Source organism: Cygnus olor, chromosome 6 (genome assembly GCF_009769625.2).
Source record: "Cygnus olor isolate bCygOlo1 chromosome 6, bCygOlo1.pri.v2, whole genome shotgun sequence".
NCBI lineage: Eukaryota > Metazoa > Chordata > Aves > Anseriformes > Anatidae > Cygnus > Cygnus olor.
The window spans coordinates 37,868,806-37,882,595 of NC_049174.1; the positions used below are offsets into that span (position 1 = coordinate 37,868,806).

At 42.2% G+C, this 13,790-nt stretch overlaps 1 protein-coding gene across 2 annotated transcripts in view; it reads left to right on the plus strand.

Moving 5' to 3' along the window:
* Positions 1 to 12,442, plus strand: part of ACVR2A (activin A receptor type 2A) — a 62,669-nt gene extending 50,227 nt beyond the window's left edge. For both annotated transcript variants that reach the window (XM_040560799.1, XM_040560800.1), the window contains 6 exons: positions 1,037 to 1,180; positions 2,484 to 2,629; positions 3,079 to 3,193; positions 4,989 to 5,127; positions 7,460 to 7,590; positions 8,592 to 12,442. In XM_040560799.1, the coding sequence (XP_040416733.1) occupies positions 1,037 to 1,180; positions 2,484 to 2,629; positions 3,079 to 3,193; positions 4,989 to 5,127; positions 7,460 to 7,590; positions 8,592 to 8,786 (870 nt within the window). In that variant the 3' untranslated portion in view covers positions 8,787 to 12,442. The remainder of the gene's footprint in view (positions 1 to 1,036; positions 1,181 to 2,483; positions 2,630 to 3,078; positions 3,194 to 4,988; positions 5,128 to 7,459; positions 7,591 to 8,591) is intronic.
* The last annotated feature ends 1,348 nt before the right edge of the window (positions 12,443 to 13,790 follow it).

The window sequence follows — 13,790 nt, forward strand, 5'->3', positions numbered from 1 at the left end:
AATACTTACTTGACATGAATAGTCTGAAGCATGTAAATACTGTTTGCAGCTCTCACACGTCTCCATCGTTTGAGAAGAATCTGTTGATATTTTTCAACTTAAAATGTACTTGGAATGAATGTAAGCTGATAAATAGATGCCCTGAAATGCAAACCTGTTGTAAGGTTCCAGTTAAACATGCCTCAATTAAAGGTAATAATGCTGACTTCCCAGCATATGGCTCTGAAAGCCATATTTCAAAATAGATTGTGCTCATAATTTTTAAATCTAGTTTAGTTAGAATCCAGAATGATCGCATACAATGATACTAGGATAGATGTTACATTAATTAAAAACAGCCAATGCTAGTTGAGGTGAAGAAATGTACTTTTGCTTTCCAGTGGTTAACCGAGTGTTAAATTGTTGAAGAAACGCATCTGCAGGTTCCTTGCCTTCTAGGAGAAATGGCACATATATATGATGGTTTAAGTCATCAATACAACATACATTAAAACTGAGACTTTTTTTTTTTTGCTATTTTTAACAAAGGAAAACATGTTTCTAATTCTTAGAGGGTCTGTTTTGTATTTTTTAAGGTGGAACCGATCTCATAAAACAAAAGCATTGCAATGATTTCCAGTATGTAGACTCTATTCCTGTCTACAGCTTTCTGCATTTCCATGGTTCATATCTCTGATAGTTGGTGGTGTTTTCAGATAATACAACATATTTAATTTTTCAGACACTTCTCCAGGAAGTGTGAATGTGTAATATATTTTAGGTCAGTATTTTGTAGCACAAATACTGCTACTAATCTAAACATTCATAATTCTAAAATAATCAGTCTCATAACCTTAATAGCATATACCATGCTTTCTTTCCTTTTGGTAATAAATCCTGTTTTAACCAAAAATTAGGTTTTAATCATATCGACAGACCGTTTAGCAATGCACAGTAAATTACAGGAGGAAATGTCTGACAGAGAAAGTACCTCTTATGCTCGTAATTGTGGTATTAACTTGGCGTGTTGTGTTTTTGTCGTTGTTTTTCTTTAAAGGACAAACAGTCTTGGCAGAATGAATATGAAATTTACAGTTTACCTGGAATGAAGCATGACAATATTCTACAGTTCATTGGTGCAGAGAAACGAGGCACTAGCATTGATGTCGATCTCTGGTTAATTACAGCATTTCACGAAAAGGTATGTTTAACTCTCAAAGTAGCATCTTTTTTTCAAATCATCATCATGGTGGAGGAAGAATAGCCTTAAAAATCTGTTGCAAATGTGAATCTTAGGCAGTTAAGAAATAAAATTTAAAATAGCTTTCACTTATTAGCTTGACTCTTCTCATGGATATGAATTTATTTAAATTTTTCAGCCACCTGATAAAATTGTCATTAATCTTAATAGAGAAGTTTTACAAAACAAATGATTTTTTTTTGTGCCTTTTGCTTCTTAGGACATGTACGTTTTTGCATGTCCCCATTCTAAGTCTGCCTGGATTAAACAGTCTCCATTTCGCAAAGGTTGTGGTGCTGCGTTTTCAATTCTGGCATTTTTGTCCCATTTATACCTATTCGTTAATCACTTAGATTAAAACTATCCAAATATTTACATTTTTCACAGCTCTTCACAGTCAAGTAGATAATAGCAAACAAATTTGCCTTTCTGAAAATATAGTGCCAATTTTTTGAGTGCTTTAAGCTTGTTAGAAAGATAGTATCTGAGATGACTCTGGAAAGTAGGAATTTTTAAAATGTAGTCACTATGTTTTAACAGCACTGTGTTCATTATTCCCTTTTCTCTTGGCTTAAGTAACATGACACGGTGACACGTCAAACTGGAGCATTTGTAAATCCATGGGAACGTGTGTATGGAGTGGGGTATAGAAGGGAGTTTGAGACAAGTGCTTCATGTTGGCTAGATTTTATTTCACGTTGTCTCTTTATTCAAAGTATTTCACTCTGAAACTGCTGCAAAGCTGGGATTCACTGTCATTAGTCCGCAAGAGAATAAAGCCTATCAATTAAAGGTCTCAGGATGAGCATACCCCATTCAGCAGGATTCTTGAAGGTGAATCTGACCTGCAGTTTCCTGTGCCTGGAAGGATACAAATCCCTGTGGTTAAAGCAGGGTTGTCTTTATAAAGAACTTAAACATCTGTAAGCCTAGCTCCCATTTCTGACATCCCCAGTTAAGTGCAGTTCGTTGGCATGTGTGCTGCTGACCTTGAGTTAATTATGGTGCTGGGTTATCGAGGTGACATTAGGCGCATCTTGATTCTGTTCATGGACAGAGGTGAAGCAAAGGTTAATTTTTTGTTGTTGTTTTAAGTCAGCAGTAGGTTGTTTATGCAGTTGTATAATTACAGAGTCTATCAGAAGGCAGAGAAAGGCAGAGGAGCATATCGTGTCCTTTTAGGATGGAGGCTATCTAAAGTTTTCTTTATGGTTAGATGAGAGAGAAATTTATCTTACAATTGTTTTTCTTTTTTGCTGTGCAGGGTTCGTTAACCGACTTTCTCAAGGCTAATGTGGTTTCCTGGAATGAGCTATGTCACATTGCTCAGACCATGGCTAGAGGCTTGGCTTATCTTCACGAGGACATACCAGGGCTGAAAGATGGACATAAGCCTGCCATCTCACATAGGTACAGTATATGGACGATACCTGCAGACCATTGTTAATATTTATCTTTGAGCTAAGGGACATGAAATATTGATAGATACAAAGTGTTAAAAAAACTACTCTGTGGTATCTTCTTTCCATAGTAATCAAGAGCCTAATAAGAAAAATCTGCTCAGCCTAAGCAGAAAGCTAGCTGCTGTTCTATAGGACGCAGTTTGGTTGGTGACTGTGGTTAACTAACCTTTTTTACCCAGTTAATTATATAAGTACCCTATGAGGTATATAAGATAATTGGTATTATAGCTATTTGAAACATCTCCAACACTTTATATAACTTTTAAGTAATACTGAATGCCTTCACACAGAAACACTTACTGTAAATGATGTCTTTGTGTGATATTTCTTCATATCGTATAACTTTACATGGTATTTCACGTTTTACATTTATAATTCTTCTCCTTAACTTGAAAGGGACATCAAAAGCAAGAATGTGCTGCTGAAAAATAACCTTACAGCTTGTATCGCTGATTTCGGTCTAGCTTTAAAGTTTGAGGCTGGAAAGTCTGCAGGGGATACACATGGACAGGTAAAGACGAACTTATTGTGTAAATGATAAACTGTTGACTGCATGTGAACAGGAATCGGTAGTCTGTGTGTTTTTCATCCAAAGGATACTGTGTCGTCAACCCTATTTTCTGACCTTTAAGGAAGATGGAAATTCTATCTTTCTTCTCACAGAGTCAATTAATATTAATCAGTTTGTTTAATAATTACAGATATGTCTTTCCTCTGCTGGCCAACTATCTCACTACGTGGCCCCCTCTCTCCCCCTGTAGTGGTTTCACACCAAAGAGCTGCAGCACACCACTCTCTCGTTCCCCCAGCTCAAAGGCAAATGGGGAGAAAATACGATGGAAGGGGCTCGAGGGGTGAGATAAGGACAGGGAGATCACTCAACAATTACTGTCACGGGCAAAACAGACTCGGCACTGGGAGATTCGTGTAATTTATTGCCTATTGGTAACAAACTAGAGCAGTGAGAATTAAAAGGAAATCAAATCCACCTTCTCCCCTAAAAAACACCTTCTCCCCTGTTCACCCTCTTCTGTGTCCTCCCCTCGAGCAGCACAGGGGACGGGTAATGGGGGCTGCGGTCAGTCCCTGACGCTTTGTCTCCGCTGCTCCTCTCCACGGGCTGCAGCTCCGGCCCGGGGCCTGCTCCTGCGGGGGCTCTCCATGGGCCGCAGCCTCCTCCAGGCCACATCCACCTGCTCCACCGGGGGCTCCTCCACGGGCTGTAGCACGGAGATCTGCTATAGACCCCTGCTGCCAGTCCCTGCCACCTGAGCCCAATACAGCCCCGTGCCCCTTGATTTCATTCTTTCCTGGAGAACTCGGACAACACAGAGCTCTTGCTTTTTTTATTAATCGTTCTGAGCTGCTCTTCAGAAGTTGAGTGCTGATGCTGGCAGCCAGTTTCTAACTTTCTGACCTAGGAGTGCAACAGTCATTTTCCTGAAATGAAAACAATACTAATTCAGTACTTGCCATGGAACAGGGAACTGTTTTAGTATCATGTACTTTTTAAATAACAAGCTTGAGCCTAGAGCATTATGGTTCCTGGAAAACTAAATATATTTAGTTTTAGGCAGAATTTCAGCTTCTGGTTGAAGGACAAAAATAAAATCCGTATGTTAGGATTATAAAACCTCAATTACAATGTTTAAGAGAAACATAGCTATTATTGTGAAGGTTTAAATAGTGGAGTAGATCTTGTCCGGACATCATACAAGCTCTGATCTATTCAGATTACATAATGCATCGTTAATTGTGGTCAGAACGAATGGGTAGCCCCAGAGTTTTCATTTAATGTCTAGTTTTGTGTAAGTGATTTCAAATAACTTTCTAAGTATGAATTGCACTTCAGTAACTGGTTTTCCTTTGGTATTCTGTTACTTCTGTCATGGGGAGAAACATAAGCAGGTTCCATGTCTTTATGTGGAACTGTAATAATTCTTTTGACATGAAAAAATAAGAACAGTGGTCTTCTTGTAACGTGGAAGAATGTAAGGAACAGTGGTGACACATACATTGAATTGTTCACAGAAATGTCTTGTTTTAAAATATATACATATTTTCCTCCTTCATAAGTATCCTTTCTAGGACCTAGTCCAAAAATTCTGTTTCTAATTCTTACCTTCTATTTTACAGCAGTACAAGACAATTCCAATATTTAGTCCCAATCAAAGATAACAAAGCTGGCTTTTAATCTTTGTCAGATTAGCACTGCCCTACAGTACGGTTAGAATCAGCTAGATAGAATGGTAGTTGTGGTCATGTTGATTCTTTGCGTACAATTGTTTATGTTTGTGTCTTTCAAGGTCGGCACACGAAGGTATATGGCTCCTGAGGTACTAGAAGGTGCTATCAACTTCCAAAGGGATGCGTTTTTGAGAATAGATATGTACGCCATGGGATTGGTCCTCTGGGAGCTGGCGTCACGCTGTACTGCCTCAGATGGTGAGCAGAATACCCGATCTATGCTTGATTAAATTTGTGAGTGTGTACTTTAAAACAAGAAATTGTAAGGTAGATTATATGTATATAATAACACTTATGAGGATGGTAGTCTTGTGAGCAAATGAATGAACCACCAGCACCACGTAGCCACATCGTAATTGGATCTCTTTAGTGTTTGACGTTCCAGGTACGCGTTTTCTGATACACAACTACCTGCTGCGTATTTTCTCCTGGTCATGGTAAGGAAGAGAGGATTCCTGTGGAACTCCTAACTCTGTGTTTGATTTCTTCTGAGTTCAGCCTGACGTTCTTGGTGCCAGCCAATTTATCTTTAAGTACAGTTTCTTTTCATCAACAGAAGTTGGGATTAGATTAGTCTTCCTAACAAAATCAACCCACCAGCACCTGCTGGGAAGCCGGTGTCTGCTGCTGTAGAGCTTAGCACCTGGACAGTGTGCCCTGTGTTTTAATGCTGCCTGTGGAAGGTGTGTTGGCGATTACTAACACCAGTGTAGTTGGGAAATACGTGGCTATAAGACATGAGTAATTTTCATCGGTCAGCATACATTTTATTACACAGAGCATTGATGCAGATGTTAATTTCTAGCTGCTCCCAAACACATACAGGATACCACCCTGGCCCTTCCTGAATCGCTGTGAACTGCTCTCCAATGCGTCAAGAAATCAGTTGCCTGTGATGAGAAATAGAAAAGTCTCTGGTTTAAAACCTTGTTTAACGACAGGTGCCAGACTCAGACTGTGCAATGGAAGTTCGGGGCCTCCCTACCCTCTCCTTCTCTTCACTATCACTAGTGTAGTGTTAGTTCACCTCAGATAAGGCTCAGGATTTCAGAGGAATATCTGATGAATTGCTGATAGCTTACAGACTGAAAATGCAGTCGTGTCAGAGAAACCTGCAGCACTCTGACACTGTCAGCTATGGGTTCATCACACTTAACTTTTCAATAAAAGATTTCGGATGCCTTATTTCAAGCGTGAATAGCGTTCTTAAATTCTGTAAACAGAAATTGTAGGGTGTGCAGAATAAGTTGGACTTAATGGAGGACAAGACAAGAGACCAGTCTCAAAAATGCTTGGGAGAAAGTTTTTGGTACAGTCTTCAATTCAGCTAAGTAAACGTGGAGGTTTTAGGGCTAGTGATCTTGCTTGCCATGAAGCTCTCCTAGACCAATGCAGCTGAAAGACGTTGATTTAAAAAGCCAAGACGTATTGGAGATGAGCACATCGCCACACCCTGCTCTCCTGCTCCAAACATTCCTCATGGAGCAGACGCCACCAGGGAGACTTTACCCTTTGAAAAATGTTAAGCTGTTTAGTAACAGGATCAGCGCGCTCTTGTACAAATTTCTGAGGCAGACTCACGTTCCCTATTGATTTTTCGTGCCTTGCTGTACTGTAAAATATATTTACCTAAATCGTACTAGAAGTATGTTGTAGGTCTCTTTGGCAAGGGTGGTTATTCCAGAAATAAGGGGGGCAGCAGCTCTTCTGCCTCGCAGCTTTGTGTAGCTCTCCAGTCACAGCTGCCGTTTTTGTGTCTGCAAATAGAGTTTTTCAGCAGGTACCTCGTGTTTCACTGAGCCTCAGCAGGCTCGTGCGTACCCTACTGCACGGTTCTCCTGTCTTCCCCTTTCTTTTTCCTGTGTACATACCTGTCTTCAGGCTTCTGATCTGGGAGCACAACATACATGCTACAGCAGCACATTATCTATAGCTGCCTGATCAGTTGTTCACCTTAGAGCTTGCCCCTCTGACTCTGTGACGGACGATACCTGGTGCTTGGCCTTCAACACGGGTACTTCTGTTCCAGGCTGTCCAGATTAGAGGAGGAAGGATGTAACACTCTCGGAAGCTGCAGCAGTCGCTGCTGCGAGTTTCTGCCCTTTAGAGGGAAGGTGGTATTGGAAGCACTCACACCTGGCTGTCAGGTGCCTGTCTGGTGGTCAAATACCAAGAGAGCCAGCAGAGCTGAAAGGACGATGCACATTTGGCTCTGGTTTGTTGGGAGAACTGGGTCCCAGAGCCTCCCTCCACCTGCGTGTTTTAAGCTTCCAGTTATGGGGGAGCTGGGCTGGGAGCTGCACTTGGCTGCCATGTTCAGGAGAGCAAACATTTGTAGCTGCTGCAGCTGCCACTGCTGCTTAATTAAAGTCTGAGTCACTGAGCGCTGCTAACCTGTCACAGGATGAGCTTTTAATGGCAGCAGAAAGTAAACTATGCTGTAAGCTTTTGACTAAGGACGATGATTCTAAGATACCAGTCTTTTTCCTTTAAGCAGAACTTGTGCTTTAACTTCTTTTTTTATCTGTAGGCCCAGTGGATGAGTACATGTTGCCATTTGAAGAAGAAATTGGCCAGCATCCCTCCCTTGAAGACATGCAGGAAGTTGTAGTTCATAAAAAGAAGAGACCTGTTTTAAGAGAGTGCTGGCAAAAACATTCTGTAAGTAGTTACGCAACCGAGTTCTTCCAAGTTCTGCCATGATTTGAATTTCAGATTTTGTTAATCCCGTGTTGTGTTCGTGTTACTGCCTTTTAGGAAGAATTTAACTGTAGTAAGAATTAAATGGGCTATGAACTAGTATTCTTCCATCGTAAAATGTTCTTTCATTTTGAGTGATTTGAAAGTACATTTTTGGTTAAAGAACTGATTCTTGAGCTTTATTTCTAAAACTAAAATGCACATGTTACAAATAATATATTTAAGAAATACTAGGCGTGATTTACTCAAGGAGAGCTACTAACTGAATGTAATAACAGGGTAAGCGGTGTCGTACAAGACATTTCTGGGATCTTTTAGGGGAGAATAGCTGCCTGTCTGACTTGCTTTATGGATGGAGACTTGCACTGATACCACTCTGCATATTCTAGCACTGTTGGTTTTATTGGTTTGGTCTGTTTGTTTTTGTTGTTTTTTTTTTCCAAAAAATGGGTTATTGGAAACAATAGATGACATTCTGCAAGAAAAATGAGTGCATGCCACCCTCTGCTCCTTGCGATGAGCATATTGCTGTATTAGCTCAGTTACTTGGAGAGAAGTTCGCTGCTGTCAGATAACAATCCCCTTTTGTGCTCCTTGATTTTCAGTGCAGTTCCATTCAGTCACTGGGGAGCTCACCCTCTCTTAGAGTGAGATCTGTTAAAATATCACCGTGACTTCACTAGCAGACTGCAGCATCGTGTAGAGAAAAGCGTTCACTCACTGTTGCATACATTGTTTAAATGGTAAAAAAAACAAATAAGGCGTGAGGTCCCATGGCTTGCCAGGTTTCAGACCAAACACGGCACAACTTCCCACTTAGCACAAGGGCTAGAATTGGGCAGGTACACCCTAAAACATGGTCTGCTAACGGGAATTGCTGGGCGACCTCACCTGCCTAAAACCTGCTGCTATCGCTGTGCGCCGTGACTCCTCCTTCACTGTTGGGCTTGTGTTTGCTGCAGGGCATGGCCATGCTTTGTGAAACCATCGAGGAGTGCTGGGATCACGACGCAGAAGCCAGGTTGTCAGCGGGATGCGTAGAAGAACGGATTATCCAGATGCAAAAACTAACTAACATTATAACGACAGAGGACATTGTGACGGTGGTCACAATGGTGACAAACGTTGACTTTCCTCCCAAAGAATCCAGTCTATGATAGTTGCACTGGTCATGTCATTGACCAACAGGACTCTTCACTGGAGCTGCTAAAGCTGACGGGACTGCTCACGTCGTTACTGTTTTCTGTGTGAACCGAACGATAAGTCTCTCTGGAACATCATCAAGAGGTGGTTTTCCTTTATTTTCCCCTTCCTCCTCCCAAACAGGAATCCATGAGACTTTTTGCATTCCCTGCTTACACCTGAAGGACGCGGGACTGAGGAACGATGATAACACGCTGTTAAGGAACTTAAATGAAGAATATGGACCTGTGCTGGCTAATCAAGTGTTTTAAAAACTGACATCAGATTTCTTAATACCTGTCGGAAGAGACTAATTCCTTAAATGAACTACTGTTATTTTTTTTAAATCAAACATTTCATTTCAGATTTAAAAAAGGGTAACTTGTTTTTATTGCATTTGCTGTTGTTTATAAAAATGACTATTGTAATGCCAATATGACACAGCTTGTGAATGTTTAGTGTGCTGCTGTTCAGTGTACATAAACAAAAGTAATCAAGTGGGATATAGCAAAGAGGCTTCCAAGTATTACTTAACCTCCCTCAACAAGGTATACCTCAGTTCCACCTCTGCTAAATTATGAGATTGACAACACTAACAAAATTTGAATAATAAATTGATCCATGTTTTGTAAATGATGTATTTCAAATTCACTGTGTTATTTAAAAAGGGTAAGCTATGCTTCATGCCAACAGTAAATGGCCATTCCTAAAGCAGTGTTTTTAGCCTTTTCTTGTACTAGCTTGTTGTGTATAAAAAAAAGTGCTGTTTATTGAAACAAAATTTTCCTTCTTGTTTTAGTTTAAAGCTTTTCTCTTACCTCCATTTCCCAGAATATCTCATACATTTATTTAATGGAATACTATTTAGGTTTGCTGTGTCTGAGGAATATTTGAAAACTTAAGCATGACTTTTTTAATTTTCTGTGAGCTATGACACTGGAAAGCTCTGAATTCTTTTTTTTTTTTAAAGTCTTTCTCCTATTTATGTTTGTGACAAGGTCTGCCTAGTGTGTTTTCTGTTTCACTAAACAGTATGCAGTGGGTTCTGTATCACTGTTTCAGGATCACCTCAGGAAGCTCAATTACCCCAAACTCTTTACTGTCTGCAACTTCACTCTACTTAAAGCTCGGTGCCATCTGATCAGATGTACTTCATGTCTGTGATACGTAGGTTTATCCCAGAATTGTAATAAAAAATTAGAGCCTGAGTTTTCAGATTACAAATGCTTAAAAATTTCAGGGATAATTTAGTTACATGTAAAATATGCAGTGACAAGTAAGAGGTAACGAATACCGATCTCCGTACCACAGACTCACAAAAAAATAAGGAAAAACGTTGAAATTGCTTTCACAACTCCCATGTCATTTTCAAGTGTAGGAAGTCATGCCTTATATTTAAGTTCCAAATTGACTGGTAGATAGGTGCCAAAGTGCTTCTCAGAAGTACTGTTTCACTACATTGATTTGATCTTTTACACTAATTTCCAAGTAAAATAAATTTTATAAACCTCTAGAGTACAGAACCACCATTGGTTAGTGTATGCTGTGTGCTTTTACCCTCGTGTTTTGTTTGGTTTTGCACCATGCAGTCAGGGGCTTTCGAAAGAAGCTTTGAATGTTGCGAGTAGGAGCTTGCTGTGAATGTCATCTTGAAAAGCTGATCCTCCAACCACAGGATGCTCTGTTTTACGTGTGTGTGAACTTAATCTCTGGGAACAATAAGAGACGTTACAGATAAAACAAGACCTAGGTCAGCATGCTCTTGGTAGGGAGGGAAGGAAAGGTGTCGCAGTGGTGCTCGTGTAACATCCACCCACCGCCCCCTGTCCTGGTGTTCGTCGTGTTTATGCCTAAGGCTTCACAGAGCCAGAGGAACCCTGCTCTGAAGGGTGACTGGCACTGCAGGGTGCAACTCGGTGTTGTTCTGCTTGGTTATAAAAAGAAAAAAAAAGTAGCTTGTGGCCACTTCCTTAACTGACATCTTCATTTTGCTTCCATTTTTAAGCCAGGGATGCTGTTTTACGCACACAGCAAGGCACAATCGTAGCTGCTGAGTTCTGAACAAAACAGGATCCCGTCGCACTCTACTGAAGACCTCTGTGCTCCCATGGCGTTGTAACCCCATTACCGGGGAATGCGGAATAAATGCGGCTGATTTAATAATCTGTTACTCGAGATCTGATGCAAAAATTGGTCCTGCGTAAAATGTGCATCACCTCTCCTGGATCCTTTTAAAGTTCAGCTACTGCGGGCTCTGACAGCAAGGCGCTGGGGGTGCCAAAAATACACAGAGCAGTGCAGGCTGCACGGGCACTCAGGGAAACTGAGCTGGCTTACCTGCGTGGTTTGGAACTGCAGCTGGGTATCTCCGAGGGCTTAAGCACTGTACTACACTGAGGTTCCTGATTTTTTTCAACAGCGTAACGTAGTAGATACAAAAAGGAAGGATGTTCATAGTATAAATACTACTTTATAAATACTACTTAATTGGTTAAAAACAACTACCATCCCCTGAGCTGTTCTAGTACCGCTGCTCTCACAGGGCATTTGGCTTTGCTTCCAGAGCATCGGGCGGGCAAGTTGAGAAAGGGCCTGCGCCAGCGTTTTACAAGTGTAAACAGCAGCAGGTTTGGCGAGACTGATGCTAGTGGACCTATTTGGCATTATTTACTAGCAGCCAGCGTCCCTTACAGTCTCTAGCAGTGCAGCCGGTGGGCGTGCGCTCCAGAGGGACACCCCGTGCATGGGCTCAGGAAGAAAACCCAGTCCCCTGTGCCACGCTTTCAGCTGAGGGCTGCTGCAATGCCACCGCTGTGCGGGCCCCAGGGCTGACAAAGGAGCCAGGGCTCGGCCTCGCCAGAAGTTTAAGCCCCACGCCACTTTCCCCCTTGCGTTGGTGGGCAAGGAATTTTTCTATCACACACTGCATGGCTTTGTACTCACTGCTATGTGCACCGCAGCATTTCGGAGCAGAGCCTGTGCCTCGTAGTTGTTGGAGTTGTGGTGGTCTGAAACTACACCTTAGGATGGGAAGTCACCGCCGTGGCCCTGCTAGTTGAGATTTGTAAAAGTCAGCGTAGGTTCAAGTACCAACTGTTGGTGTGCTACCTGAGGTTTAATCAGAGGGTAATAAGACATTTCCTGGTCGTATTAGCATTTGACAGAATTACCAGTTTGCTCTTTTCTCCAGCTTCTCTTTTAAACCTCTTTTAATGTTTACTTTTATTAGGAACACTTGGTACAAAAAGCAGAAAGCTGTAACATAGGCTCATGGGCAAAATGATTCAAGTAGCATCCTTGATGGAACATCATTTACCTCAGATACTCAACCAGCAGTACTTTTTTTTTTTTTTTAAACTTCTTTTAAATGCAGTTTCAGTCCATATACTATTCGTTACCTCTCAAGATTTTGGTAAGCAATTATTTTAACTTTACTCTTTGTATTCGTCAGTGTTTTGGGCACAGGTTGTTGTACTACTGTCAAAATGTACTTGCTGTTTTCCTGCAAGTACTAAAAACAAACCAACCCCTCCCCACCCTCAATAAAGTGATTGTTAAATATTGTACAAATAAAAATGTATGCTCTTTCCCCCCTACTTCCCCAAAAAGTTAAAATAAAAAATGTGACTACTATGACTTGCATATGCCTTTCTTCAAGTTGTAACGCTTTGGGAGGAGAGACACGTACCTATTATTTCTACACATGGGGTAATTTTTAAGCCACGTGGCAAGTTTTCTGGCAAAAAGGAAAAAAAAATAAAAAAGGGAAAGATGTTGTAGTTGAAATGCAGGTAGTGAAACAGAGGCAGAACCTGCCTCATGTCTCAGAACGGGGCCTTCCCTGCTCCTGGCTGCAGCTTTTCAGCAGTGCTGGGCATGGAAGGGGCTGAGCTGACTTCCAGCAGCGCCAGGGCACCTTCAGGGAGAGGCTCGAGGGTCATCTCTTACCTGCAGCCCCACGCAGCAGCCAGAGACGCGCCGAGGACCCGCTCGCAGGACCGTGTCCCTTTGTGTCCCCGTTCCTGCCGCAGGGCCACCACGAGCATGCGGTTGCCTCTGCTCGAGTGCAAGGGTTTGTGTCTGCAGGGTGTGCTGCTGACCACACACGCTCAGAAGTGTTGGCTTCCCTGCTGAGGACGTTACCAAGCTTCTGGCCTTCGGCTTGAACTCGAAGTCAGTCACTGCTCTCCCTCTTAAAAACATTAAACTTCATCAGCCAGGCCTTTAAAAAAGCTGTGGAGATGATGTAAATGCTGCTCTGCTACACGTGGACTTTTTTTCCAGCCTGCACTATTGCGGTTGCAGTTTGTTTCTTCCAGAAGTGATACTAGACCAAAGCTGGAATTAATAGTTTTCTGTGAAACTATAAATCTGTCTTGGCCCCAGCATATACTAGATGTGAGGTTTCAAAAACATGGCTTACAGCAAAGAGTTCTGACCGTACAAGTGAGATTCAAGACAGCCTGTGGATGTGGCACAAAAGGTTTCATCAGCAGTGCTGCATCAATAACAATCTTACCCAACTATACGATATTTCAGGCTGCAAGACAGGTATTTATGCTGGGACAAGTGCCCTCCCCATCACCACGCTCCCGGCCCATTACCAAGCTCCTCACGTTAGGGACCAGACCGCCAGGACCAAGAGCCTGAGCAAAGGGAGCAGGGGAAGGGGGAGCTGCTTCCTTCCACCCCTACCTTCCCCACGAGATCCCTGAGCACCGTCACGCACATCCCTGCGTTCCTCACCTTTCCACTTCTGACCAGATCCTGCTGCTGTTTGACAGAGAGTAAATGACAGGGCTGCAGAGCAGGCTTATCACCCCCATAAGTTAATCACCTCCGTAACTTGCAAGCCAGAGGACCGTACTTCCCTCTGAAGTCCCTCAACGCCAGCTCTGGGGCCAGGCGTTGCCACCGAGCCAGGAGCCGGCTTCAACCGTTTGCCTACAGCCCCTCCGCAGGGAGCCCAGGCTGGCATC